Source organism: Monocercomonoides exilis (assembly GCF_001643675.1).
Source record: "Monocercomonoides exilis strain PA203 chromosome Unknown scaffold3-2548433, whole genome shotgun sequence".
NCBI lineage: Eukaryota > Preaxostyla > Oxymonadida > Polymastigidae > Monocercomonoides > Monocercomonoides exilis.
The window spans coordinates 742,443-769,550 of record NW_027150548.1 but is presented as its reverse complement, the minus strand read 5'-3'; the positions used below and the strand labels follow the sequence as shown (position 1 = coordinate 769,550).

At 34.1% G+C, this 27,108-nt stretch overlaps 10 protein-coding genes across 10 annotated transcripts; 4 read left to right on the top strand and 6 right to left on the bottom strand.

Moving 5' to 3' along the window:
- Positions 1-2,095: 2,095 nt before the first annotated feature.
- Positions 2,096-2,386, top strand: MONOS_11200 (uncharacterized protein; the record flags this gene model as incomplete). The annotated part of the gene is made up of 1 exon (XM_067863710.1): positions 2,096-2,386. The coding sequence occupies one exon, from the start codon at positions 2,096-2,098 to the stop codon at positions 2,384-2,386; it is 291 nt and encodes a 96-aa protein (XP_067735144.1).
- A 5,199-nt stretch (positions 2,387-7,585) lies between these two features.
- Positions 7,586-8,519, top strand: MONOS_11201 (uncharacterized protein; the record flags this gene model as incomplete). Its single annotated transcript, XM_067863711.1, has 3 exons — positions 7,586-7,731; positions 7,792-7,896; positions 8,006-8,519. 3 exons carry the CDS (start codon positions 7,586-7,588, stop codon positions 8,517-8,519), a joined length of 765 nt encoding a protein of 254 aa, XP_067735143.1.
- Positions 8,520-8,615: 96 nt separating this feature from the next.
- MONOS_11202 (uncharacterized protein) lies at positions 8,616-8,969 on the top strand (the record flags this gene model as incomplete). The annotated part of the gene is made up of 1 exon (XM_067863712.1): positions 8,616-8,969. The coding sequence occupies one exon, from the start codon at positions 8,616-8,618 to the stop codon at positions 8,967-8,969; it is 354 nt and encodes a 117-aa protein (XP_067735142.1).
- A 3,825-nt stretch (positions 8,970-12,794) lies between these two features.
- Positions 12,795-13,408, bottom strand: MONOS_16952 (uncharacterized protein; the record flags this gene model as incomplete). The annotated part of the gene is made up of 3 exons (XM_067869829.1): positions 12,795-12,991; positions 13,106-13,187; positions 13,301-13,408. 3 exons carry the CDS (start codon positions 13,406-13,408, stop codon positions 12,795-12,797), a joined length of 387 nt encoding a protein of 128 aa, XP_067735141.1.
- Positions 13,409-14,383: 975 nt separating this feature from the next.
- On the bottom strand, positions 14,384-14,770 carry MONOS_11203 (uncharacterized protein; the record flags this gene model as incomplete). The annotated part of the gene is made up of 1 exon (XM_067863713.1): positions 14,384-14,770. One exon carries the CDS (start codon positions 14,768-14,770, stop codon positions 14,384-14,386), a length of 387 nt encoding a protein of 128 aa, XP_067735140.1.
- A 59-nt stretch (positions 14,771-14,829) lies between these two features.
- MONOS_11204 (uncharacterized protein) lies at positions 14,830-15,141 on the bottom strand (the record flags this gene model as incomplete). The annotated part of the gene is made up of 1 exon (XM_067863714.1): positions 14,830-15,141. One exon carries the CDS (start codon positions 15,139-15,141, stop codon positions 14,830-14,832), a length of 312 nt encoding a protein of 103 aa, XP_067735139.1.
- A 2,943-nt stretch (positions 15,142-18,084) lies between these two features.
- On the bottom strand, positions 18,085-18,396 carry MONOS_11205 (uncharacterized protein; the record flags this gene model as incomplete). The annotated part of the gene is made up of 1 exon (XM_067863715.1): positions 18,085-18,396. The coding sequence occupies one exon, from the start codon at positions 18,394-18,396 to the stop codon at positions 18,085-18,087; it is 312 nt and encodes a 103-aa protein (XP_067735138.1).
- Positions 18,397-19,877: 1,481 nt separating this feature from the next.
- On the top strand, positions 19,878-21,089 carry MONOS_11206 (uncharacterized protein; the record flags this gene model as incomplete). Its single annotated transcript, XM_067863716.1, has 1 exon — positions 19,878-21,089. The coding sequence occupies one exon, from the start codon at positions 19,878-19,880 to the stop codon at positions 21,087-21,089; it is 1,212 nt and encodes a 403-aa protein (XP_067735137.1).
- Positions 21,090-23,554: 2,465 nt separating this feature from the next.
- MONOS_11207 (uncharacterized protein) lies at positions 23,555-23,842 on the bottom strand (the record flags this gene model as incomplete). The annotated part of the gene is made up of 1 exon (XM_067863717.1): positions 23,555-23,842. One exon carries the CDS (start codon positions 23,840-23,842, stop codon positions 23,555-23,557), a length of 288 nt encoding a protein of 95 aa, XP_067735136.1.
- A 1,411-nt stretch (positions 23,843-25,253) lies between these two features.
- Positions 25,254-26,189, bottom strand: MONOS_11208 (uncharacterized protein; the record flags this gene model as incomplete). Its single annotated transcript, XM_067863718.1, has 1 exon — positions 25,254-26,189. The coding sequence occupies one exon, from the start codon at positions 26,187-26,189 to the stop codon at positions 25,254-25,256; it is 936 nt and encodes a 311-aa protein (XP_067735135.1).
- Between the last annotated feature and the right edge of the window lie 919 nt (positions 26,190-27,108).

Below are 27,108 nucleotides of genomic sequence, written 5' to 3'. Positions count from 1 at the left end.
AAGAAAAAAATAGATTTTGAACGATGAGAATTACAGAGCTGATAAAAATATTCACAAAGAAATCTAATGATCAATCTCATCAGATGTGCACTTCAAGGATTTAGCATATTGTTTTAACAAAATGGGTGATTCTTTTTGAAAAGTCATAAATGTTTAATTTTCAAATAAAATTAAATTTTCATATTTTGCTCAAATTTCTGTTTCAGCTCACAAATCTCCTCAAGTATGTTTGAAATAGCATAATCAATGAATAGATTTGATTGAAGTGAAGTATGATATTAGTTAACAGAAATTTGAGCAAAAAATGAAAATTTAATTTTATTTGAAAATTAAACATTTATGACTTTTCAAAAAGAATCACCCATATATCAAAATTTTCATTTATTGCTCAAATTTCTGTTTTTACTCACAAATCTTCTTCAGAATGTGTGAAATAGCATTATCAAGAAATTGATACCTTTAAAGTGAAGTTTGATATTTGTTAACAAAATATTTAGCAAAATATGAAATTTTTGATTTATTTGAAAATTAAACATTTGTGACTTTTCAAAAAGAATCACTTATTTAACTTAGCATTTAAAGACAACTTTCAAGTTTTTACGACTAATTTTAAATTTGCATCTTAAATAACATTCCTCAAATGTCAAAAATTATTGTAGCTTTATCTTTGAAAAGTTAAAATAGAAATGAACTTGATCAAAGCTAATTTCTGTCCAATGCTCAGTCTATTCCAAACATTGTTTTTCTGCAAAAAATGTAAAAATTATGAAGGAATAAAAAAATAATTTTAAATTTGCATTCAATCCAAAATTAACAATAGATTTCAAATTAGATATGTGAGAATCATTCAAAAAAGAAGTGGAAAATATATGAATAAATAAGTATTAATCAAACGAGTAAATCTTTCCATTGTTTTATTATCATCGTGTTGTATTTTGAATTTTTTGCTTCTGGACGGACAAGTTTCTTCAAAGCTTTCCTTTTGCTAATCAATCCGCGGCATATGTGTAACTGCGTCCCTTTTGCAATTCATGTTTTTTGATATTTATTTTATGATGTTTGAAATGTGAAAATTATTTAAAAACTTTTGTATGGACCGATTTTTCGTAAAACTTTTTGTTTATTGTGAAAAAACTTTTTTTAAAAATGACCCATAAATATGAGTATTTGAATAAAAAATTTGAAATCAAAGGCAAATAAATTCTGATAAATATCTGGAATGTCTCTAAATACATTGTATACTTATATTTGTTTGAAAATTTCACAGAAAACACAAAAACGAATTTTTTTTTTAAATATTATCATTTGATCAAACCCGTATTATAATTTTATGAATTTGGAGAACATAAATTCGACGGCGCAGGTGATACTCGGTGTTAATGTTAGTCTTTCTTATTTAAACGTGTAATAATTATTTAATGTGAATATTTCATTTTATATTCGTGTTTGAATATGCTGATTCTGCCTTTTTAATTGTCAATTCTATTGTCAAAGAAAATTCCTTGTTTGCAGAATTATTTATTTCTTAAATAGCAGTTATGCAATTGATGCACTTATAGTAATTAAGCATAAATTGAAATGTGAAGTCAACATGAATTACAAAGTGACTAAAACGCATATCAAACAATCGGTTTGTTATTTGCTTTGTTTGAGACATTTTTTATCAACTCTTGTTTTTTATGAAGGATTATTGGAGTTCATTGCTTTAGGAAGGAATGCAGGAGTTATGATATTGGAGAAAAAACATAATTGATGATACAGTTTCAATGATAAGCAAAGAAGGAGATGCGCTATGGTTTGCGTTGGAAGATAGGGAATATATTACCATTGGAGATGGTTCATTAACTGGATGAGTTAGTGAGAATGAGAACAATGGTGGAAAAGAGCGAGCTGTTCATATGAGTGAGTTTTCGGAGACCCAGTGTGACTTTGTAAAGCGGGTTTGACCGGATGGCGAAGAAATTAATACTGCAGGTGAAGTATGGAACTCATCTAAATGGTTCAATCAATCGCCACGCGAAGTCGCTGAATATCCTGGGGAATTGCATGTAATGGAGGGTGGGAGAGAGATCGAGAAAGAGGAGGTTGGGGAGCGATGAATGTTGAAAAGACAAAGAATTCTGAGAATGTGGAAGTGTGGGAGCAGGCATTGCTTGTGCTGAGCAATCTTGATATGAAACAAACAGCTGAATTAGAAAAGAAGGAGTTTATAAAGATGAGTATTGGTGTAGTGATGATTGTCGACTGCGAGTTTGTAACTGAAATAAGCAAGGAAGGAATTGGATCTTTTGTGTCTGATGTGTGGGTTGGGAGCGTGAAAGGCGGAGAGATGCATGTGGAGCGTGTGACAGAAAGAGGGATTGAGTTTTGTGGAGGAGAGATATAAAGTGTGGAGGGAGGAAGATCGGAGCTGGAGATTATCACAGTGGAGAATGAGAAGAAAGATGGAGAAGGTGTGATTATTGGGGAGAAGAGATTAGAGATAAAAATGAGTGGGATCACGATAGAACGATGCGAGATGGAGACAGTGAATTGAATTTGTATGAGGCGAGTGAAGAGATGCAGAATGGGAAACAATTCGATATTTTCAGTGTTCATAAGTAAAGATGAAAATGGAGGAACATAAAAGTGTGAGGTGGCAGAATGCGGGGTTGTTGTTGTTGAGAACAGCACATTTGAAAGATGCGAGGCAAGGGGGAGTGAATGAAAAAGAGGAGGGATGTGTGTGAGTGTTGTTGGGGAGATCAAGGCAGATAACTTTGGAGAGAAAATGTGTGTGTTTGAGCGAAACAATACATGGAAGGGGAAGAATTAGTATCTGGAATGTGTTTGTCCAAATGGGAGTGTTAATAATGAGACACTTGTGTTTCAATTTGACGAAATGGTGAAAGATAGCAATCTGTAAGTTGGGAGAGAAAGGATTCACAATTTCATAGATTTGTTTCAGTTCCTGGTGTGATATGAAAAATGGAAAACATTTGTAGTGGAGTAGGCATGATGATACTCGAAGAGGAAGTGAAGAAGAGCTATATCAGAAAATGAAGAAAGGGATGAGGAAGAATAAGTGGGAGAGATTGTTGATGATAACATTAAAAAGGATCCCAAAGTATTTGAAATGTTTTCAACTAAATTTTCTCTTTAGAAACTGTGAAAGACAAAAGGAGGCAGAGGAGAGATAATTTTTTGTAAAAAAAGGATGATTTCACTTAAATCCTTTTTATTGAAGTGATACTTAAAAACACGTCTTTTTTCGAGTGTGTTCAACAAATAATTCATGGACTGAAAAGCTTTCTAAATAGCATCATATGCAAAATTTAATAAAATTTCTGGTTTAATGACATTTCATAATATTGAAGTGGACAAAAATAATTGTGTTGATTATTTATTTTTCAATTAAAAGTAAATTTTTCTAAAAATATCAATAGAGCAATTTCAATTAATAATAAACATCAAAAGATTGTTGATTGTAAGAAATTTTTATGAAAAATGTTTTTCTAACATTTTTTGACGAAAGAATATTCAACAAACTTCAATAATAAATTGTTGTTTGTTTTCAAAAAAAAGTAATAAAAAATATAAATACACAAAGTATGCTATTGTTGTAATTTGATTGTGAACATGAAATATCTCAAAAAAAGATTTTCACTTATAATAACTTTTTTACTATTTTTCTTTGTTAAACATGCCATATTTCAATTAACAAATGTGTTAACAATTGAAAAGCAAATACATTAACGATTCTTAAAATAATAAATAAAAACAAAAAACGTTAAAACCTTGCATCACCCGCGCCGTGGAATATAGTTTTCCAAATGCATAAAATTATAATACGGGTTTGATATAATGATAATATTTAAAAAAAAAATTCGTTTTTGTGTTTTCTGTGAAATTTTCAAACAAATATAAGTATACAATGTATTTAGAGACATTCCAGATATTTATCAGAATTTATTTGCCTTTGATTTCAAATTTTTTATTCAAATACTCATATTTATGGGTCATTTTTAAAAAAAGTTTTTTCACAATAAACAAAAAGTTTTACGAAAAATCGGTCCATACAAAAGTTTTTAAATAATTTTCACATTTCAAACATCATAAAATAAATATCAAAAAACATGAATTGCAAAAGGGACGCAGTTACACCTATGCAGATCAATATTTTTTGTTTAGTTTTCGTATGTGATTTAAAATGAGAAATTGAACTTCTTTTTTATATAATTAAGGGAAAATATGGACTTTCAAGCTTTTTTTGCACAATGTGTTGAAAAGTTGCTTCACTCATAACTTAATTTCGATTTCTCAGATTTTAAATAAAATTCTATTAAAATATCCGTAAACGGGCATTGTTGAAATCAAAGCATAAAGTTAACAAACATTTCACGAGTGTCAAAAAATGGACCCATTTTTATTGTGCTTTTTGGTATCAAAAAGTCAATGAAAAGCGCATAATTTTTCAATGAAAATGCATGAAGTCAAATATTTTGACCCAGATTTAGAAGAAAATCCACTTTTTTGGAGAGAACTAACAACGCTCCAATTGGCAAAATCTCTGAATTTTGAAAAGCTGTTTTTTTGATTGACGGAGTTGTTGCTGTAGCGATTGCCTTTTGAAAAACTTCAGGAAGTTTCTTTCTATAGGAAGATGATGAGTCATCCGATGGAACCTAGAAATATTTATATAATGATCTTTTCAATCTGGCTTTTATTACATTATCACAGTGCTAGAGGAGATATGTCATGTAAAGTGAAAATGTTTTTTTTTGAAGATTCCATTCTTTTCAGCTTCACTAATAACTTCTGAAAATGAATGGGTGGAATTAGTTGACAAGAAGAAGAAGAGCCTTTTTCGTAGATGTCGATTGAATTTTTTGTTGAATGAAATGAATCCAATTTTGTATTATGATGGTTTTGAAAATATCTGTCGATATCCATTCTGAAGGCGAAGGCTTATTATTTCCATTACAATAATTTGTATTTGTAAACTCTTCAGACAATTTTTTCTTTTGATAAAGAAAATTATGATAAAGACAAGAACCATCAGGATATGCGCAAATGCAAAAAGTTGCTGTGTAAGTTTTTCGAGGTTCTGGATGAGAAGGAGGGATTTGCTCTAAAAACAGATCACCAAATTTGGAGAATAATCTCCAATTTTTCACAGAAGATTCGTCAAAATAGAAAATTTTGGAAACCTCGATGTTGTAATCATCAATGATGCCTTTTTCTTCCTCAAACAAATTTGAAACACTTTCAGGGCATTGTGATCGACTTTTTGCAATTTCAAGCAGTCTTGCCAGGGCTGCTTTTAATATGGAGCTTCTTTGAACTAAATAATAAGATAATTTCTGATGGAGTTTCTCGTTTTCTTCTTCATTTGTTGATTCCGTATTTAAAATGTTAATTGCCTAAAAAAACAAAGATAAAAAATTTTCTTGCAAAAAAATGAAAATTATTTCCTGTATGTACTTCATTCGAACCACAACTCCTTCTGATAAAAAAGACGAGACCCGATTATTAATTTTATTTTTCCAGTTGATCAAAATAAAAAAGCAATGATCTTTCTTATTTGCTGATATCTCGGTTTTCTTTTTCTGTTGTTTTGCCTCTATGCCAAGCCTGCCTTGTTATTGCTATCGCTTTGACTGCTACGTTCACTGTCACTGGATATGTTTTCTTGATTTCAAATATTTTCCTCGATCTGGAATGAATTGTCCGATATTCTCTTGTTGCAGCAATCCTTTGAAGTTCTTCTGAAGAAATGGATTTCTTTTCCATCACAAAAAAGTGAACGATCAAAATGATCAAGAAGGAAAAAATGTTGCTGAAAGGATAATCAATTTAACAAAAAGAAAACAGTTAAAGATATTTGGCAAAATATTTTTTTTCTGGCATTTTCATTGAAAAATTTTAAGCTTTTTCATTAACATTTTTTGATCAAAAAATACAATAAAAATGGGTCGATTTTTTAGCATTCGTAAAATGTCACAATCCTTTATTATTTGATTTCAATGATGCCTGTTCAAAGATTTAAAAATCGAATTTATTTTGAAATCTGAGAAAGCGAAACAAAGTCATGAGTGAAGCATTTTTTCAATGCTTTGTGCAATAAAAAGCTTGAAAGTCCGTATTTTCCCCCATGTGGCGTGATAATGCTCTTTTTCAATATATTTTTGCTGAATTACATTTTGGATTTTGTAACAACAAATGAAGCGTATTAAACCATCATTCTATCAAGTAAATAACAGTTAAAGAGAAGAAATTCATCGAAACAATATGAAAAGATTTTTCTTTAAAACTTCAAAAGTTCCATTTGAACATTCTTTGTTTGAAAAAGAAAACCATCACATGGATGTGTTTTGTCTTTTTGGCATAGGCCTAAATGCGCTCCTTTTGCAAATTGCGTTTTTATTCATTATTATTATGATGAATTAATAGTTAATAATTATTTAAAAACTTTTTATGGACCGATTTTTCGAAAAAAATGATTTTTGAAAAATGACCCATAAAAACATGAATTTCATCGAAAAATATTCAAATTGAAAAGAAAACGTGATTTTTACACATCAAAAGTGTTTGCATTATTATAGAGACTTATTTAATTTATTTATTTTCATCATAAAAAATATAAATCTTAAATAAAAAATTTTATAAATATTTTTGATCTAACCCACAAGTAAATTATTTATTATATAAAAAGTTGAATATGTTGTTTTGGTTTAAATAGAACGTAAAAGTATGTAATTCGTTCACTTTTATATGTTAATTTAAGTATATTATTATATGCATCCTTGTATAATATTGAAAACAGATTTTGTTCACAGTTACATTAAAGTTTGCTTTTTAACTGTAATTTTCATTAGCGTGCAGTAGTTAATTTCAAAATTAGTTGCAATGGAATGCAAAAGATGTTAAATGTATTATTATATCAAATTATGAATTTCATTAGCTTTATTCTTTTATAATTTTTTTTCATTTCATATATTAATATTTTTTAGAATAAGACGCGATCCTGACGCACTTTGATGAAATAATTTTGCAATATTAAATTTAAATAACTTAAAACAACTCGATATGAAGTGATAAAAACAATGCACTAAATCAAAGTTTGATTTTTTTTCATTAAAAAAGAATCGTTAAAATGAGATATTATTTTTTCAAATTTTTTTGATAAATTACATTTATATGAGGGATTGGAGATTTGAGGCGAAGTAGAAGGAGAAAGAGAAACAGAACTGTTTGGATGGAGTGCAAGAGAATGGATGGCGATGTTTGGAAGCTGGATTGAAGGGCAAAAGTCGAAGATGAGCAACGAAGGAGGAGCTTTGAAGATAGAATAAAGTAAAGGAGGATACATGAGTTGAATATTATTTTTTTGAAATATGTTTTTAATAAGATGGGAGTGATATGTTGTTGGTATCAAAAGTGAATGCAAACTCATTGGCATTTTTTCACTCCACTGACAATTCCATCAGACGTGCTGAAATTGAATGGGAATGAAAACAGGAATGAAAAAGATGTAATTGCACTGTTTGTGCGTTTGTGTTCAATAAGAAGAAAGGTGATTGTTGATAGAACTGGAGGAAATAGAATGGATCACAACACGGCAAGGATCTCATCGTCAGGTGTGTTTGTTATGGATGTGAGGAACAGGACTCTTTCGCTGAAGGATGTGGTGATCTCAGGAGCAATTGGAGGAAGTGTTATAGCAACACCTGTATTTGAAGTTGCATTGAGGTAGCTGAAGATGGATGATGTTGAGATAAAAAAATATTAAAATGAATCAACTTCTGTTAGCCGATCCATCACAGCAGAACAGTTTTCAGGAGAAAGTTTACTGGGGAATTTGACAATTCGAAATGTGAATCGGACAACAGGAAATGGAGTTGTGATGACGAAAAAGTGTGAAGGAAGGAGAAACATTTGTGGTGAAAAATACAACAATTGAAGTGTGTCAGTGTGTGAATGGAAATGGAATGGGGATAAAGGTTTATTTGATGTCTTCAACAAGCTTAGCTCGCATTGCAACGTCTGCATCGCGCAGTGGAGAAATAACAGATAGTGCGATGCACGGGAGAAGAATGAAAAGTATTTGCTCAGGAGTTCGACATATTGAAATGAGTGTTACGAAAATGATTCTGATTAATGGAGAATGTCCGATTGGGGGAGTGTGTGAGATTGGAGATTTGAATGTGAAATCATTGAAGAGAGTTCAGGCAACCATTCATTTCAACGCAATGATTGAAGAAGATGAAATGAATGGAGGAAGTGTGATTGTATTTGTTGATGAGTGTGTTGTGGAGAGATGTGGATTTGTGTTTGGAGAGGTGTTTGAGGGTGTTGAGGAGAGTGTTTTGAAAGAGAAGGATGGGAGATTGGAAATTTCAGAATGCTTTTTCAGCTCGTTAGCAATGGATCTTGTGATGAAGAGCACTATGGTAAGTGCGGAGAGTGGAGAGCTGAAGATTGCAGAAACAATATTTGATGGGATTTGCACCACAGCACCATTTCTCTCATACACCTAAGAGGAAAAGATTTCGATGAGTGAGATTTGAGTTTCGGATGTGTTAAATAAATGTGGTTTGATTTGTGTTGGAAAGAGCGCCCAAATTGAGATAACGATGGTTGAGGGAGCGAATATCTCAGTTTGTGTGAATGAGAGTGTGTTGAAGATTGAAGGAGCAGAAAAGAGAATGATTGTGCTGAACTGCTCTTTTTCTCAATGCAAGGGCACGAATGATAGGGGGACAATGGTGGAGATTTGTGAGTGTGTAGATGTGAGAGTCGGATTTCGTGTGATTGATGGAGAGGAAGGAGATGAAAAAGAAGGAAATCATGGGAATGAGGATAATGGAAGAGGTGAAAAGATTTGCAGATGGGATGGATCTCTTGTGGATATTATGAAAAGTTCTGTGTCGATGAAAGATACAACAATATCAAATTCACCAGAAGGTGGAATAACAATGAGTGGATAAAAAATTAGAATTGAAGCAGAAAACATTTCAAATTATTTATTGAGACTTCTTCTCTTTGCAAAAACTGCAATTAACATATTTTTTTTGTTACAAATCCTTTGTTGTTATTGTTTTTTATTGTTTTGAAAGAGCTGCATGAATATTAATATCTTATTCATTTTTGTTTTATGTTTTATTTCCGATTTTGAGAATAAAATGATTTAAATATTTTTGAAGAAGAAATGATAAGAATTATTTCAAAAGCAGTTTCACAATTTGAAATATTTATTCGCTAAACTCGCTTTGCGTTGTTCAAATTAAAACAATTTCTATTTAAATCAGTGGTATGTAATGATCAATAAAAATATGAAAAGAAAAAAAAAATAACTTATAAAAAAATAATTCTCAATTATATTCAACTTAAATTGAATTAGAGACTTCAAAGACAAATTAAACCATATGATTTCAGGTTGCATTGCATTAATTAAATATATTTTTAAATATGAAGTTAAAAAATAAAAATATATGTCATTTATTCACATCATTAATCAAAATTAACATTTGTCATATTTCATAAGATTTTATAAACATTATGCATTCCATTGCAATCAATTTGAAAATTTTTTCTTGCAGCTTAAAAACATACAAGTCAAAAAGCACATGTAAATCTGATTGAAAAAAAAGAGCTGTTTTCGATATTTTACAAGTGTGCATATAATAATATACTTAAATTAACATATAAAAGTGAACGAATTACATACTTTTACGTTCTATTTAAACAAAAACAACATATTCAACTTTTTATATAATAAATAATTTACTTGTGGGTTAGATCAAAAATATTTATAAAATTTTTTATTTAAGATTTATATTTTTTATGATGAAAATAAATAAATTAAATAAGTCTCTATAATAATGCAAACACTTTTGATGTGTAAAAATCACGTTTTCTTTTCAATTTGAATATTTTTCGATGAAATTCATGTTTTTATGGGTCATTTTTCAAAAATCATTTTTTTCGAAAAATCGGTCCATAAAAAGTTTTTAAATAATTATTAACTATTAATTCATCATAATAATAATGAATAAAAACGCAATTTGCAAAAGGAGCGCATTTAGACCTATGCCGTCTTTTTCATAAATAATCTGAGTTTTTTTTTACAATGTGCTAGGTTATTACTCATTGAAAATGTTCAAACACAAAATATTTTATCTAAATGCAGAATGAAAAATCAGAAAACATGAATTCATAAATGCATTTACTCCAGGCACCTACAAATCATTTCTCATAAGAATATTCCTATCTCAACGAGAAATGACATTTGCCTTTAAGATTGATTAAAGTATTATTTGAACCGATTTGATTTCAAAATGCAAGAAAACGATGAAAATCGGTAATTATTTCAATCTTGGTTTTTCTATGCTGTAATTCTGGATACAACAAGTTGAATAAATGTCAAGCTCTGGAGCAAGCTTCTTTATACACCAACAATGCATTTTCTTGAGAAAAAGCAATTTTCCAATAAATCAAAATATAAAAATAATATTTATTTTTTCATTTTTCTTTAAAAGGGATTGTTTTTCACAAATCATAATCATTATTACAAAATATTATTGTTCGTATGTTCACAGATAATAATTTTTATTCGAAAAATAGTTATTCAAATTCGGAAAAAAACAATTCATTTTCGAAAATTAATAATTCGATTTCGGAATTAATAATTCGATATTGAAAATTAAAAATTCGAATTCGTAATTTATTAATTCGATTTCGAAAAAGAATAAATCAATTTCGAAATGAAAAATTTTTAGATTTGTGGAATGAATAACTTATGTTTTTCGGTTTATTATCAATTAATTTATATCTCATCAGTAAACTTTGTTATTATATATTTGAAAAATGATGCCTTTTCAAAAAAAAGTTATTTTTCCAATTATAATGATTGAAAATATTTCAATTTGAAGTTTATTAATAAAGAGAATGAATTCATTTTCATATTAAAAATAGTTGTTTTTCTTTTTTTTCACCAAAAGGACTTTTAAAAATTATTTGGAAAAAAATTCTTGTTTTTTGTTATTCAATAAATGCGATTGAAAATTTACTGTTTTTATGGGTTACTCAATAGAATGAATTTTTTTGATATATTATTATCTTCAGAGTGATGATTTATGATCTTTTTTTTAAAACAAACTTCAAAATACTGATTCATTGATTGTTTCAATTAAAAAAACAGTTTTCTTTGGGTAATAATATTTGATTGATTAAAAAGTAACTTTAAATTTTCAAAAATCCATTCTCGAGAAAAATTTAAATTTTCAGTTTAAAATGAATTTCGAAATTGAAATATTCTTTTTCGAAATTGAATCATTTTTTTTTTTGGAAATTGTATTATTAATTCCGAATATGAATTATTTTTTGTGTATATAATTGCTTCGAATAGTTTTTTTGTACGCTACTACTTGGGTGAAAATTTTTGAAAAATCACCACAGATCAAAAAGTGATACCATAATATTATTATTTTGAAATATTCTTTTATTCTAAAATGCTTTGAGCTCGTTTTATCGATGGAAAAAACCACATTCGAACATTCAATGATAATGTTTGTAAACAAAAATTAAATTTGAATTTTTATTGCATATTTTGATCAAAATAAATTATGATTTTTTTGAAATAAACTCATGCAAGAAGATTTGAATTTTCGAAGAAAACCTGTTCATAGCCTTTTTTAAGGATAAAGTGATTTTTCAAAGGAAGGTAATTGTGGTGCGTTTCAATTGATTAAATTCTATATTTTTTTGACATTTTGTGTATTTCGGATGGATTGAAATATTTATCGTTGAACATTTTCCTTCACCGTTTATTTTTTGGAATGAAAATCAACACTGATAATTGATTTCGCAATTTTACCAAAAATCCGCATCTCAAACATGAAAATTTACAACAACTATTAACAGAATAGTTCGAATTTGTTGTCTCAGCATCTTTTTCTTCCTTGTCAATTTTTTATTTGAATGAAGCTTGTGTGATTTTTTGAATTGAAGTTGCACCAAGGATAGGAAATAAACGATTTTTAGGAGCAGAAGGGAAGCGAAGACGAGTAGGATGGGTTTTATTGGTAGAACAGAGAAATATTTGAAGTTGGAGAAGAAAGTTTGCGAAGAATGATCATTATTAAAAGAATATGCTTGCTCATTATAATCATTATTAATTTCATCATTTTTTATTATTTTTGAATTAGGATTTTTGTAAGAATGTATAATAACAATGAATGAACATGAAATATAAAAAAATAGCACGTTTGGTGCTTTTTTATAATCAGGATATAGCAAACGAAATGGGCATAGAGGAATGAGCCGGATGAAATATTAACGCAAAGAGAAAAAGATATATTTTCCAATGTTTTGAAAGACATTTGCGGTGAAACTTATAAAAAACTAAAAATAAGACCAAGGAATTGATGATACAGCAGAAGAAGGTATCTCGTGAAAATAATAGCGAAGAGGTAAATGTTTCTTGGAAATATGAATGAAAGAGATGATTTGAGTAAAAAGGAAGAAAAAGGGAAAAGTGAAAAAAGAAATTTGAGGGATGTTTGAAGGAAAGTCAAGAGAAAGGACAAAAAGAAAGAAAAAGAAGAAGAATGAAAAGAAGAAGATGGAAAAGAGGCGATTGCGATGGAAATGAAGGAGGAGAAATGGAAGGATGGATCACACCGGATGCACACGCAAAGGACAGCCGCAAATTGTTGATTGCCAATTATTTGCAATTCAAAGGATGTTTGTTCTGTGCCAAAGAAGCAGATACTGCTGATGCGTGACAACACATTGACTCCTCCCTCCTTCCCTCACTCTGCCGTGCCATCGCTTGTGAAGCAGCTGCACACGCTGCACATTCCCCAGCAGCACCCCAAAGCAGATTGGTCGTCCCACCTCGTTTGCTCTGCAGCTGCCGCCCCACGAGCTGCACCAGCATCATCACCATCCGGAACAGCACGCACTGCTGAATGCGCAGCATCAACACTTCGATTCAGCACTGCACCAGCTAGCACCACCGAAAGCACCTACACCTGATCATCCAGCGCTGGCTGACTGTCTTCACAACCGAGCTGTTCTGTGACAGGAATGGAGGAGATCTGCAGTTAGCAGCATCACACACATCTGGATGTGTCAGATGCAGTGTGAAGAAATCGTTGCTCAGGAACGCCTCCAGCGTAGACGCAAACGACTGCAGACAGCAGCTAGACAGTCAGTTACGTACTAGGAAGATCCGCAACAACAGTGCATGTCGCATCTGCGGATTGCACACACACAAAAGACACTCTTTCTTCGAGAATGTGAACCCTCTGCATACTGCCCCTGGCGATGATGACGATGTTGATGATGAAGTCGATGGGGCGCCATTGTATATCGCATCATACAGCGCCTTCATGGCCTCCTTCCGCTTCTCTGCATCAGCCATGTTGTAGTTCTTCAAATACCTCAGGAACACATACGCGTTGACCTCTCCCTTCACCGAATAAAATCACTTAGACACCCCAAAAAACATCTTGATCTTCTTTTCCAATGCCCCTTCAAGCACCGTGTTGAATGACATCAAAAATGACAGCTCATTTCAAGAATAATCCTCCAATGCAGACATATTAAATGGCTATATCAAAAGAAAGAACTTCCGGAACAGCTCCAATCCGTTGATCATATCCAACCGCGCTGTTTCGCTCTTCTTCTGCGCCGCATGGTTCTCCCATGGACACATATACACAAAATCTCCAAACCTCCCAGTCGGAAGCACAATCCCCGCCTACCCAAGACTTCCCCCGCTTTTATATGTCACGATCTTGTCTCCGTATATCCCCCGTATCTTCTGTATTGTTCACGCTAGCAACAATTGCAGCACTGACAACAGCAAATTCAGCGGACGCTGCACAGATACAGACGATTGTAGCTGGTGTATCATCTGAAGTACATGTACTGTTTCAAGCTCCACCTGCGCCAGCTACTCAGAATCAGTTTTCATCAGCCGCTCCATCACCGTCTCCAGTGCTGGCGGAACCACCACAGATGCCCCAGACAACCCTGTCCACGTTCAACCCGGTGACTTCTCAGGCCACTTCGACTCTTCCCGCTCTTTCTTCGGATCGTCGTGCGGTGACAGCGGAATCTCAGACAGCGCGATCGCACTCTTTCTTTTGCCTTTTCATCATCATCCACATCCTCGCCACATTTTTATCTGCTCCATCTTTCCTGCCCATGCTAAAGTTCACATCTCCACCTGCTCCTCCATCTTCTTCACTTGCCCAACAAGCTAATGCACTGTCTCTTGATTCTTCACCTTCATTTTCGTTAGTTCCACCTTTTTTTCTACAAGTGCTGCATACTGCTTTTCAATTTCCTTATTGTTCAGCTCCTTCTGCTTGCTTATCTTCTGCTCCGGAACTTATGACAGCACCATCTGCATCTTCCTTTCATTCTTCATTTTGCTCATCTTCTCCCGTACAGTTGCATCTGCTCTTCCACCACCGCAAACACTCTTTCGCCTTCCGCTGTTTCCTTCTCCCACATCACTCACCTCGCTCCCCACTTTCACAACAACCCTCTTCCTACTCGTGTCTGGCCCAAGCAAAAAAGCGATGCCATCCCTGATGATCTCTGATAACTTCTCCTGGCACTTTTCGCACAGCCCCAACGGCAGAATCAATGACTCCGAAGACTGAACCACCCCATTATACACATAAATTAATGAAGAAGATATGGAAATTGTAACCCCCGACAAGCCAGTTTCCACTTTCCATCCATACTCACCACTCCTCCTTGCTGTGCCCATCACTTCTTCTCCTTCCACTGCATCACCTGCATCACCTCTGCGTTGTGCTCCTCGCTCAGCTACAAAATCTTCTTCTTCTTCAGGATTATTTCGTTCTTCTCCTGCAGCTGCTCTGCCAGCCCGCTCAACAGATTCGCCTCCTTTTCCTTTCCAACTTCTTCTTCTTTTCCTTCTTCCAGCACCGCTTGCGCAATCGGTGCTGGTGACAGAACCACATCTTCCATCTTCGACCACCCTGACACAAGCGCCTTTCCGTCACTCCTCTCTTCCACTTCGTACACTGCAATCCCTCGCCCCATCACTTTATCATCCAGCTTCACCATTGCAAGCCACGAGTTCAATGATCGCGATACCAGCAGCGCTATCGCCATATCTGCAGCGACGGGTTATGCAGATCGTTGATTGACGGGAACGCAGTCACATCAACCGTTGCAAAAATCCTCTTGCACCACGACTTCGTTCCCGCAGACTCCGCAAGAGAAGGAAGCGTCTCCATCAGTAGAACAGAAACCATCGTCGAAAGCGTAACGATATAACCTTGCAGCGTCTGCAGCGACCAAGGAAATTGATTCTTTTGATTTGAATACACACAAGATGCTTAAGGCACCACAATCTGCATCCGTCTCTCGATAACTTCTTTCGCTGCTACAAAAATAAATGAAGCTGCTGGAACCAACGCATCAAAAGGGATGAACGCTGGAGCCGATAATTATCCTGATGACTGCACATTTACAGCTGCCTTCTTTTCTTAACTTCTTTGCCTTCGCACTGCCAAAGCACATCTATGTTCTTCATAAATTGAAGAATCAAAAGAAAGTTCATATAAATGAAACAGCTGACTGAGCTATGAATGATATAAAATGAAAAAACGTATGAGTCATTCATTATTTCTTTGAAATTGCATTCTTCAAACCAAATCATAGACTTTACATATCGATCATTAATAACTTTAGTTTTTGTATAAAAATACCTTGTTTTTCAATTGTATAACTTTTATTGAACAGAAATAAACATTTATTCATTTTTATACGCTTCATATTAATTCTTCAATAGTGTCAAAGCTGAAAAATTGTTAAATTAAACATTCAAAAATCTCCGGATATAAAACAAATCTAAAATAAATTTATTCTCACATCGAGATTTTACTGATTATGATTGCTATATCACACACATATATAAGTGAAACTCGTTTTATTGAAAAATTAGCATAGAAAAATTCAAGTTAAATACATTGCAGCTTTATTACTGCAAAAAATACAAATAAACTTCAATTATTGTTATATACAGATAATGTCAATGATTAAAATTCTTACAAGGAAAGAATCAAATGCTTATGTTTGAAAAAAAATGAATGAGTAAATTGAAGGAGTTATAATTACGGGAAACAAGAATTTGCCTTTGAGTTATTGTGGGACAGATCAGGCTAAAAAAAAGTGATTTTTCAAAAATTTTCACCCACTTGTCAAATACATTTCTCAGCAGTGATTTTTTTTGCAAACAAATATTCACACATAAGACATAATTTTTGTATTCATGAAAATATCGACTTTTTCTTCTAATCTTTTTCTGATATGATTTCGAAACAAGTATTTATTTTTTTTTTATGTTTTTAATAAACAAAAGAATAAAAAAAAATAAAAATTAAAAAAAAGAAAAAAATATTAAACAAAATTCATTTGTAATTTCATTTTTTTCTTGAAAATGAAATGAAATAAAGATGAATTGTGCACAGAGTTTCAAAAAAAAAAAAGAAAGAAAATTAGCAATTAAATTTATGTGTAGGTCAAAATGCTTCTTCCTTTTTTTCTTTGTTTGTGATTTTCTGAATTGAATTCATCATCTATTTGTCTCTATTTGCATGTTCGAAGCTGTGCAGTGTACAAAATGCTTTTTGCCTCTTTCCTGTCATAAATATAGGTGATTATTTTTGAAATCATATATTTTCATTCAAATTTTTCTGTTCAAAAATATCCTTAGAATAAAATTTAATGAACACAAAAGAGTGAAAAGACTCAATAAAAAAATATTAATTTTTATTTCACCTGATTCACTTATCCTTATAGCATTTGTGAAAAATAAAGCATTTGAATTCAAAAGCTTTTTCCAATAACAAGCAGAATTTGAAAAAACAACACACCGAAAAAAGTTATGATTTCAAAAATAATCACCCATATGTGTAATTCTTTTTGAAAAATCGCAAATGGTTTATTTACAAATGAATCAAAATTATCAAATTTAGCAAAAATTTCTGTTTCCATTCACGAATCTTCTAAAGAATAAATGGGGGAAAATATGGACTTTCAAGCATTTTTTGCACAAAACACTAAAAAATAGCTTAACTTATAACTTTATTTCCCTTTATCAGATTTCAAAATAAATATGGGTGATTATTTTTGAAATAATTATTTTTCATTGTTTTTTTTCGGATGCATGAGAATTACGAAACGACATATTTAATCAATAAAAACCAAGATGTAAAAACAAAAATCTGTATTTTTTCTTAATATTTGCAAAAATAAAAAGTGATAGTAATTTTCAATAATTATTCTTGATCGCAAAATAAATAATACTTTTTATCCAGTGAAATGATTTTTTATTGATGTTTTTTTCAGCAAGGAGATACTATTTTCAAAGGAGTCATCTCTATCAGAGCACATTGAATTTATATTTTTGAGGTGACTGTTTAGGAAACAGTCTAAGCAATTTTGTCTAACTTTTTGAAAAATTACATTTCAGAATGGTTTTCAAATGTTTTTGCTTCATTTAAACAATTTCAATATATAACGAACAAATATGAATTGAAAGATATCTCTTTATATTTTTTTGTTGTTCAAAAATTGTTATTTATTGAAGTTTCGAGAAATAGTAACAAAAACACATGCATGAGCACAAACAGCTTTTTTCATATAAATTTATTTGAAAATAATGAATATAACTTAATGAGTTTTTCACTAAATTTAATAAAATTTGAGTTTAGAAAAAGTGAGCAAGGAATTGATAGTTATTATTAGAATTGACAAAAATTTAACTTCAAAAGCAATTTCTTTTGTTAAAGATTTATTGTGAATTCGTCGTTTCAAAAATAATATTGTTTTATGGAAAGATAAAAAAGAGTGACAGAAATTTAAAGAAAGATAAAGAATTTGTTTTTTATGTTCAAGTTAAATATTTAACTTGCATATGTTGTCCTTTTACAAATTTCACACTCATCAACACCTATTTATGGATAAGCTTCCTCAGCGTAATCCCTCTTGTTGACTGCGCATTCTTTATCACTAGAAAGCGTTATTTGCTTTCACAATTTTCTCCTCCACCTACCACATCCAAACACCTTCCCTCAGCAACAACCACAACCACCACTGCCCCCTCTTCCTCTCTGCCCGTGCCTTTCTCTCCTTCACCAACTTCACCCTCACCACCCACCAACCTGCCGTCTTCTCCTTCCCCCTCTTCTCCACCCCAAACAATCTCCATTCAGATGCCCACTCTCCAATCCCTGCCTCCATCTCCATCTCCCATTCCTCTTTCCTCGTTCGTCTCCCTCGTCCAGCCCTTCCTTTTTTCTCCTTCTTCCCTCTCTTCCCCTTTCCCTTCTCCATCTCCTTCCCTTTCCCCTTCTCCTTCATCTTCCTCATCCTCATCCTCTTCCTCTTCTTCCCCTTCCCCTTCCCTTTCCCCTTCTATTTCCTCTTCCTCTTCCCCTTCCCCTCTCCATGTCCATCACCAATCCCATCCTCACCTCCAAATCCACCTCAACCTCCATCTCTCAAACACCCTCTTCTCCAACATCTCCGGCATAGGTGTAAATTGTACCACTTTCAGTTTGGACTTTTTCAAAATTTGAATATTATGGTGTTAATCTACACAATTTAACTAAGCGATCCAAGGAGGGAAAATTCGAAATTCGACAAAAAAATTTCTTTCAAAAATTTTAAATTTTCTGCACCCATAATTTTTTTATTTTGATCATATTTTATTGAAATTTCTTTTTCTTGCTTGACATAGTTCGAATGAAATTATCAATTCAATCGAACAAGATAAAATATAGTTTTTATTGTTTGTTTTGATGAATATTTACCTATATTACTTTTATGTTGCTTATTTGTATAAATTCAATAAATTCAGGATGCTGCCGTTTTAAGAAAATAAAGTGAAATGCTTCAACAACTTCATCGAAGAAATAATGTAAATAAACATTTGCAAGTATATTAATAATTTTTAAATGTTTATTAAAATTTTCATATGCTGTATTTTCTCTCTTTTAAATTGAACTGAACTTGAAACATTTTTGGCAAAATGAAGATCAGGCTTCAACTGCATTTTTTTGGATTGAGGGCTGGATGGAGGAAGAGGAGAGAGAAAAATGCTGAGAGTGAAATTGAATGGGCAATGGAAGAGCGGGTGAAAACAACATTTAATTTTTTCTTTATTCGGAATTAGATTTGAAAGGCGAAGGCGTGGTGTGGTGTGGTGCTTGGAGTGGATGATGTTGGGGTGAGAGGTATTTGGAGAGAGGCAAACAGGGGATGAGGGGAGTGAAGGGAAATGAAGATTTGTGGAGGTATTTTATTCTTGTTTGTTCATTTTCTTCATGTTCCATTTTTTATTTTTATTTGTATTTGTATTTTTTGATTTGATTGATGTGTGATGCGATCAGGTGTTATGAGAAGCGCTGGGGGAGCATGAAACATGGGATGTGGAAACACTGCCTTTTTTATGAGCATTCCTAGAAGAAATTGGGAGAAATGGGCAACCGAAGAGTGTTTGGCAGAATGAGCGAAACGGAAAAAATGGAGCGAACGGGAAAAGAAATTTTGTGGAATTTTTTTTTACAAAAATCTTTTCGGAAGCAGCAGCAATAGAGGCAGAAAAAGGGATATATCCACATAATGATATTTTGCGACGCTTTGCCAAGAGGAGTGGGGAAGGAGGAGAATGTATAGGAAGAATTTTTGTGAGCGAATCGCATTTCTCATCTTCTTCCCCATTTTTCTTTTCACCATCTATACCCCTTGTATCCCTTTCTCATTTGACAATTTTCAACATCTCAACAGCAAATGAGGCATGCTCACCTTCAACCACAATGTCAACCCAAATCACATGTTTTATGAATAGTTGCTCATTTTCATCAGTCTGTGATGCATATGATGGCGGAATTGTTCATTACCTCAACAACCCCTATGCCTCTTTGACTGCCTCAAACACCTCGTTTATTGGGTGTTGCAGGACAAGGAATGTGAAATGTGAAGGAAATGCAGAGGTACCATTGAAGCCAGGGAGACAAAACACAACGGAAAATGGAGCAAATTCGTTTATTTGGTGCGAGTGGAATGGGTCGAAGACAACAGGAACAGAAAATTCATACTCAGATGGAATGTCAAGTGGAGGGGCAATCTGCATGTTCAGTCAATCATCTGCCTCTGTGTCTGTTTCTCATTGCACTTTCAGCAACTGCTATGCTCATTATGCAGGCGGCGGAATAAATTGCTACAATATTAAGTCTGTTGAGATTGTGAATAACACATTTGATTCATGTACTGCGCAAAGTTATCGAGGGGGTGGAATGTTCATTTTGACGATTTCATCGTGTGTTCGGATCAGTGGGTGCGAGTTCCAGATCTGTAAGGCATACAGTAATGGAGGAGGACTTTATCTCGATAATTTTCAGGTTTCTGGATCTTTCTGTATTGGAACAGAAAATGAGGGAGGGGAGAGTGCGTGTGTGTTTGAGTGCTTATTCACTTCATGCTCTCTTACAAATTCTTATGGCGGAGGGATGTATTGTAGAGCTGTTCCAGCTGCATTCAAAATGAGGAGCCTCCAGTTCATTTCGTGCTCTGCAGTGTCATATGGCGGAGGATTTAGATTTTACCCAAATCAACAAATAGCTCCAAGCAACAACCTTTATTGCTATTTCTTCTTCTTCCACGATTGTAGTTGCACTAATTCCACTCCATATGGCCATGATGTGTATTTTCGAGATGACTACAATCTCTTTTCATCGAATAATCCGTTCTATGAATCATACACAACGAATACAAATGAAAATAGAATTTGTCATGCATATTCACAATCAAACAATTGGTATTACAAGCATACAGAAAAGAAGGATTGGGTGAAGGAAGGGATGAAGGATCGATATGTTGGGGTGGATGGAAGTGACGCAAACAATCTGTGTGGGATGAGCGAGGCAGCGCCGTGCAAGACAGTGGGGCATGCAGTGGGGTCGAGCATGGCGCAGCTGAGCTCGACAATCACGTTGCTGGATGGGAGGCATGTGAGCGAAGGGGCGAAGATCAGTGTTGGGAAAAGAAGATAATAATGACAAGTTAAGGGAAGACAGAGAGCGTGATTGCAAAGAATTCTCTTTCTTCTACTTGGACAACGGAATAGGAAGTTTGTCGACAAATGTGTTTGGATGTATGTTGGAGTCGAAATATTTTTGCCTGTTGAAATAACGGCAAATCACAGGTCTGAAGGAGAGAATCCAATCTTGGATTTGCTTTTTGTACCATCTCCACCACAGTTTCTATTAATTTCTATTAAAGGTGAAAAAAAAAATAAATTCGAACTCTGCACCACAAATATCGAATCACACACTGCAGATAGAGTGGTACATAATTCCTTATCCAGACAGAAGCAATTTAAAAAACCAACTTTGCAATTTTTTTAAATTATAAGAATGCGCTATTTGCTCATTGCTATTTTTTTTATCTTTAATTAATAAAACTTTGAAAAAGATGAATAATTGAATTAATTGTTTTTTATTTGTGCAAGTTTTTACTAATTCGCACTCATTTCTTTTATAATTGTATCGGCTAACGTTTGCAGCTATCCAAAGTCAAAATAACACATGAATGCATTGTTATAATCGAGCTTGTTGTGAATGCTTTGTTTAAAACAGTTATGAATAATTGTTCAAACAATAACAAACCACAAACATCAATGAACGAAATAGAAGATGTAACGAAAAAGAAAACAACAACGCGGATGAGAAATAACAGAAAAAAGTGTTTGAAATATCACTCCAAAAATAACATTACTTTTTTTTTGTGAATTTTCAAGGATATTTCCTATTCCCTTCATGCATTATATCATTCAAATGCTCCCCTTCCTTCATCTTCCCTCTCTTGTTGCAGCAAACTCGACGCACTCTCAATGTTCTTCATCTCCTTTTCCTATCCTCACCTTTCAAAATGCCAACTGCTCTTAAACCTCACTCAATAAATACATCTGCCACAATCCAGCTTTCCCTTCATCCTTTCATAAACAGAAATTCATCCCAGTTCCTACGAATACATTACCAATAATAGAATATAAATCAATAAATATTAAATACATATAAATATCTTATTATTACGAATATTTTTCAAACCAATCATGTTAATTCCTTTTATATAAGTTGTTATCTATTTCATCTTGAAAGTGTAAACAAATAATTGCGCGAATCCTTGTGAAATATGAAATTATCAAATCGATATAAATAAGCAACATAAAAAGTAATATAGGTAAATATTCATCAAAACAAACAATAAAAACTATATTTTATCTTGTTCGATTGAATTGATAATTTCATTCGAATTATGTCAAGCAAGAAAAAGAAATTTCAATAAAACATGATCAAAATAAAAAAATTATGGGTGCAGAAAATTTAAAATTTTTGAAAGAAATTTTTTTGTCGAATTTCGAATTTTCCCTCCTTGGATCGCTTAGTTAAATTGTGTAGATTAACACCATAATATTCAAATTTTGAAAAAGTCCAAACTGAAAGTGGTACAATTTACACCTATGCCACATCTCCTCTCCCCAATCCCATCCATCTCTTCCATCCCTTCCTTCACATTCACTCAATCCTTTCACCTCAACCACATCTTCCTCTTCTTCCTCTTCCACCAACACAAACATCAATACAATCCCCTCTTTCTCCCTTCACTCATCTCTCTCCATCCACTCAACCATCTTCAAACACACTCACAACCCCATCGATGGAACCATCCTCCCCAACCTCAACAGCCCATCAACTTCTCTCTCTGCATTCAACACCTCTTTCCTTCACCAAACACGCTCTTTATCAAATGATCCTGTGGTTCATATAGGAACTGAATCTCAAAGAGTGAAACCTGGAAGACTGACTTCATTCGATCTGAACAGCCATCACTTTGAGTGGTGCGAATGGAATGATTCAACTGGTGGATCTTCTGCAGGAGGTGCACTTTGTGTTTCTTGTACAAATGCAAATCTCACAATCACTTCTTGCTCATTCAACAATTGTTCAACCACAGGTGGATACAGTGGTGGAGCGTTATGTTGTGATTACTTGTTGAAAATCAGCCTCACAAAATCCAATTTCTCGAGCTGTTCAGCTGCTCATGGAGGAGCAGCAGCGATATGGACTCCTCAATCAAATTCTGCTTGGACATTCTCAGAAAACAGAGTGGAAAGTTGTTCGATCACAAATTGGTGCGGAACTGGTTGGTATTTTGGACTAAATAATAATCAGTTAAATTTTCAATTCCTGTTTTCTAAATGCAAGTGTATCTCAAATTCTGGTGGTGATGCTGCTGGTTCTCTGACATTTTCATATCCTCCAAGCAATAAGCCAAGTCAATTTATTGTAAATGATTGCCAGTTTATAAACAACAAATTAACTGCCTCTGTCAAATATGGAGGCGCTGCCATTTACTGTTATGCAACATATAACTGGATGAATGAAATGAAATTCATCACATTCTGTTTCTTCGATGGAAATACAGCAACTAATGGCAGGGGAAATGATGTGTTCTTTTACGGAAGTGATATTACACAATCCCCATTCCAGCAATGTGGATCAACAACAGAATCAAAAAGAGTCTGGAATAATGGACAAGCAGATAATACCGTGTATAATGGCTGGCTTCCGATCATCGACCAGAACAAAATAGTCTCAAATGGTGGAAGTGATGTCGATGCCTGTGGCAAAACACAGCAAAGCCCCTGTGCCACAGTGGAGTATGCCCTCGGATGCATTGCTCCCTTCAGCGATGCCTCTCTCTCTTTTCTCGTCTCCACTTTCACTCCCACAAAGACTCTCATATTCAGCGCTGTCGATACAAAATTCACTACAAATGATGAACTTTATCACAATTTTCAAAACTATTTCTTCAAATTCTGATAATTTTCCATTTCACTTCATATTTATGAGCTTCCATCTTCTTTTCAACTAAAGCACATATCATCACATATCTTTCAAAGAGCCCAAAATCAGCACAGGTTATATTATTTCTTTGTCATTTTCCATTTGATTTGGCTTCTTCATCAAATGAAAATAAAGCTCGTTGCTAAATGGAATCATCCGTTTTCCTTTCTTCAAAAATAATTTCTTCAAGCTCATTCGAAGGTTTTCTACAAATTATAATTTTATCGCCTTTCTGATTCAGATGTCAATCTGTTATTCGTCCCATGTTTTTAATAGAATTATCCTTCGATCATTTGTTTTCTAATAAATTATGTTCTCCTCATTTAATCATCCTCTCGTTCCATTGAAGGCAAATGACGTTGTGAAATCAATCGAAGATCATCCTCATAATCATTCGCCCCAAACATCCTATCCTGTTCTGTTCTTTCTGTTTTCGGTGAATTCTTTCATCTTCCAAATGAAAAAAGTCAGAGGCAATCTCTATTTTTTGCTGCATGCCTGATGTTCGGCTATTCCGGATCAATATTACCCATTTCATCTCCGTGTTAGGTCTGGCTGAAATTCTATGTCAGAATGAATATTACTTTTTAGTTTCCTATTTCAGCAGATTTAAATGCCTCTTGGTGAATTCGAGAGGAGTTGAATGAAATGAAAAAATCAACATAATTCTTGATGTTCATCGAAGAAGGCGTTGAAGAAGACAATGAAGAAGATAATATGAAAAGACTGATGCTGAATAGATGGCTTTTTTCACCATCGGAAATGTTAAAAAAAAATGAAACGAAGAATCATTTGACGATTGATCTGCCGAGTTTAGGAAAAGTGAATGAAGCTATTTTCCTTTCGGTTTTGCGGAGCTGCAGATTGAACAGCAAATACACATCAGAAGGTCGATGATCTGATCCAATGTCAAGTGAGTGAAAATGATATTGAAGGAGTTAAAGAAGAAGATAACAATGAAGTTGAAGATGGTACAGCTTGTGGAAAAGGAAATGACGAAAAAGAAATTAAAGAATCGGAAGAAGATAAAGGAAATGAAGAAGAAGAAGAAGAAGAAGAAGAAGAAGAAGAAGAAGAAGAAGATGGTGAAAAAGAAGAATTGAAGTTGGTGTAATACAGTCCAAAGGCAGAGGAAGGCTGGATTGTTTAAGAGGATGAATCGGATGGCGATGCAGAAAGCAGTGAAGAAGAACAAGAAACAGATGATGATGATAGAGGAATCTGTTTGCATTCTTCTTGCTGCATCACAACTGAAGCACTTCTACTCAGATGCTAAAAATGAGGCTGACTCCCATCATTCAATGCATTTTAGGCAAATGAAGGTGATAATGGTGAAGAAGGAGAAGGATGATGCTCATTCATCATATTCCGTCTTTTCAAACAATTCCGAATGTCATTGTTCCAACCAAGAAGACGATGTTTTGCTGCTCCTCTCTTCCCTTCCCCTCCTTCTTCCCTCTGTTCTCCCAATGGCTGCAGAAGAGGCAGCGTTTCTTCCTCACAAAATAACCCAGGCAACTTTTCAAGCTTTTCCAATGTGTCACATAATTCATCCCCAGTCAAATTCTTTACAGTTTTTTTATATTCCTTTGGCTTTTGAGGGTATTGGAATACTTTGTTGTGTGTACCTTTCCTCAATCCCTTATTATCTCTTTCTTCTTCCACTTCTTCCTCCAAGTCAATCAAACCACTCTCTTTTCCTCGCTCCTCATTCATCTCCAAACCATTCGCAGACATTTCCACTTGTTCCTCATCTTTTCTCACTCTCTCTGCACTTCCATCAAAAGTTATGCCCAAAGACCCATCTGCCTCTTCTTCTTCTGCCCTCCTGTTCTCCAGTTGGGTTCCATCGGATGGAGAAGAACTGCACAATTCTGGTTCTTCTGAATGCTGCTTGTTTGCACCCGCCTCAGCCTCTGCCTTTACAAACCTCAGCCCACTCAGCCCAAGCGCCTCCACAACCAGCGGCGACATCGTTTCTTCCAGTTTCCCCTGTTTCTCTTTGATTTTCTCCACATACTCTCTGTGCGCTGTAGGATACCTGCCGTTCTCCTCATTCCCATCACCTACCTCTCTCCCTCCATCTTCTTCTCCATTTTCTTCTCCCTTTTCTTCTCCCTCTTTGCCTCCCTTTTCTCCTTCCTCTGCTTCTTCCCGCTCCTCCAGCACCACCAGCGCAATCACTGCAGATGATAGAACCTCATCCTCCATCCTCAGCCCCGCCCGCTCCAGCTCCTCCTCCATAATCTCTCCAGCTTCACCACCACACGCCTCGACTGCGGCTATCACCACATCTGCAGCAACAGGTCAAACAGATCGCAGATCGACGGGAACGTATTCACATCTGCCGCTGCAAGGATCCGCTTGCTCCCCGACTTCGTGCCCACCGACGCTGCAAGTGACTCAAGCTGCATCACTAGCAGAACCGAAAGCTTTGCAAAAAGTGCAATAATCCAGGTGCAAGCAACACCTCCACACATCACACCCCAACGCACAACAACATATCTTCGCAGCGTCTGTTGCTCCCTCAGAAACGACTATCTGTGATTTTCATTCACTTCAGCTGGCTCAGGCACCACAATATGCAGCCGCCTCTATATGTTGTCCATCACTGCTGCCAATGTGCATAAAGCATTCATCGTAGACACATCCGAACTGTCAACTGCAAGTGCTGAAATGATGTTGATAAGTATTATGGCTTTTCACCTTTCACCGTCTTCTTCTCTTTGCTTCCTCATATCTTTAATGGAGAACCAGGTTGGCATGCTTCTTCAGATTGTGTTGAATGTTGAAGAAGAAGGAATGGAAGGAACGGATGAAGGATGAATTGTGTACGTTGGAGTCGAAATAGAAAGAGAAGGAGAAAGGAGAAAGGAAGAAGCAGCACTAGTGCCGCATGGAAGAGAGGAAGAAAAAGGAAAAATGGAAGAGAAAGATGAAAATTAAGAGATAGAAAAGAAAGAAAAGGAGAAAGAAAGAAAGAAGAAGAGCAGGAGTGAATGAATGAGATGAAAAATCTTCATTTGGGGAAGGGAAATAAAAGATATCAAAAAGCAGGATGGTATTATTATTATTGTTATTGATTCTGATTCAAACAGATGTATTGACGCATTAGCTTATTTATTCACACTTCAAGGAATTTTCCATTTTGAAAAGAACAAAC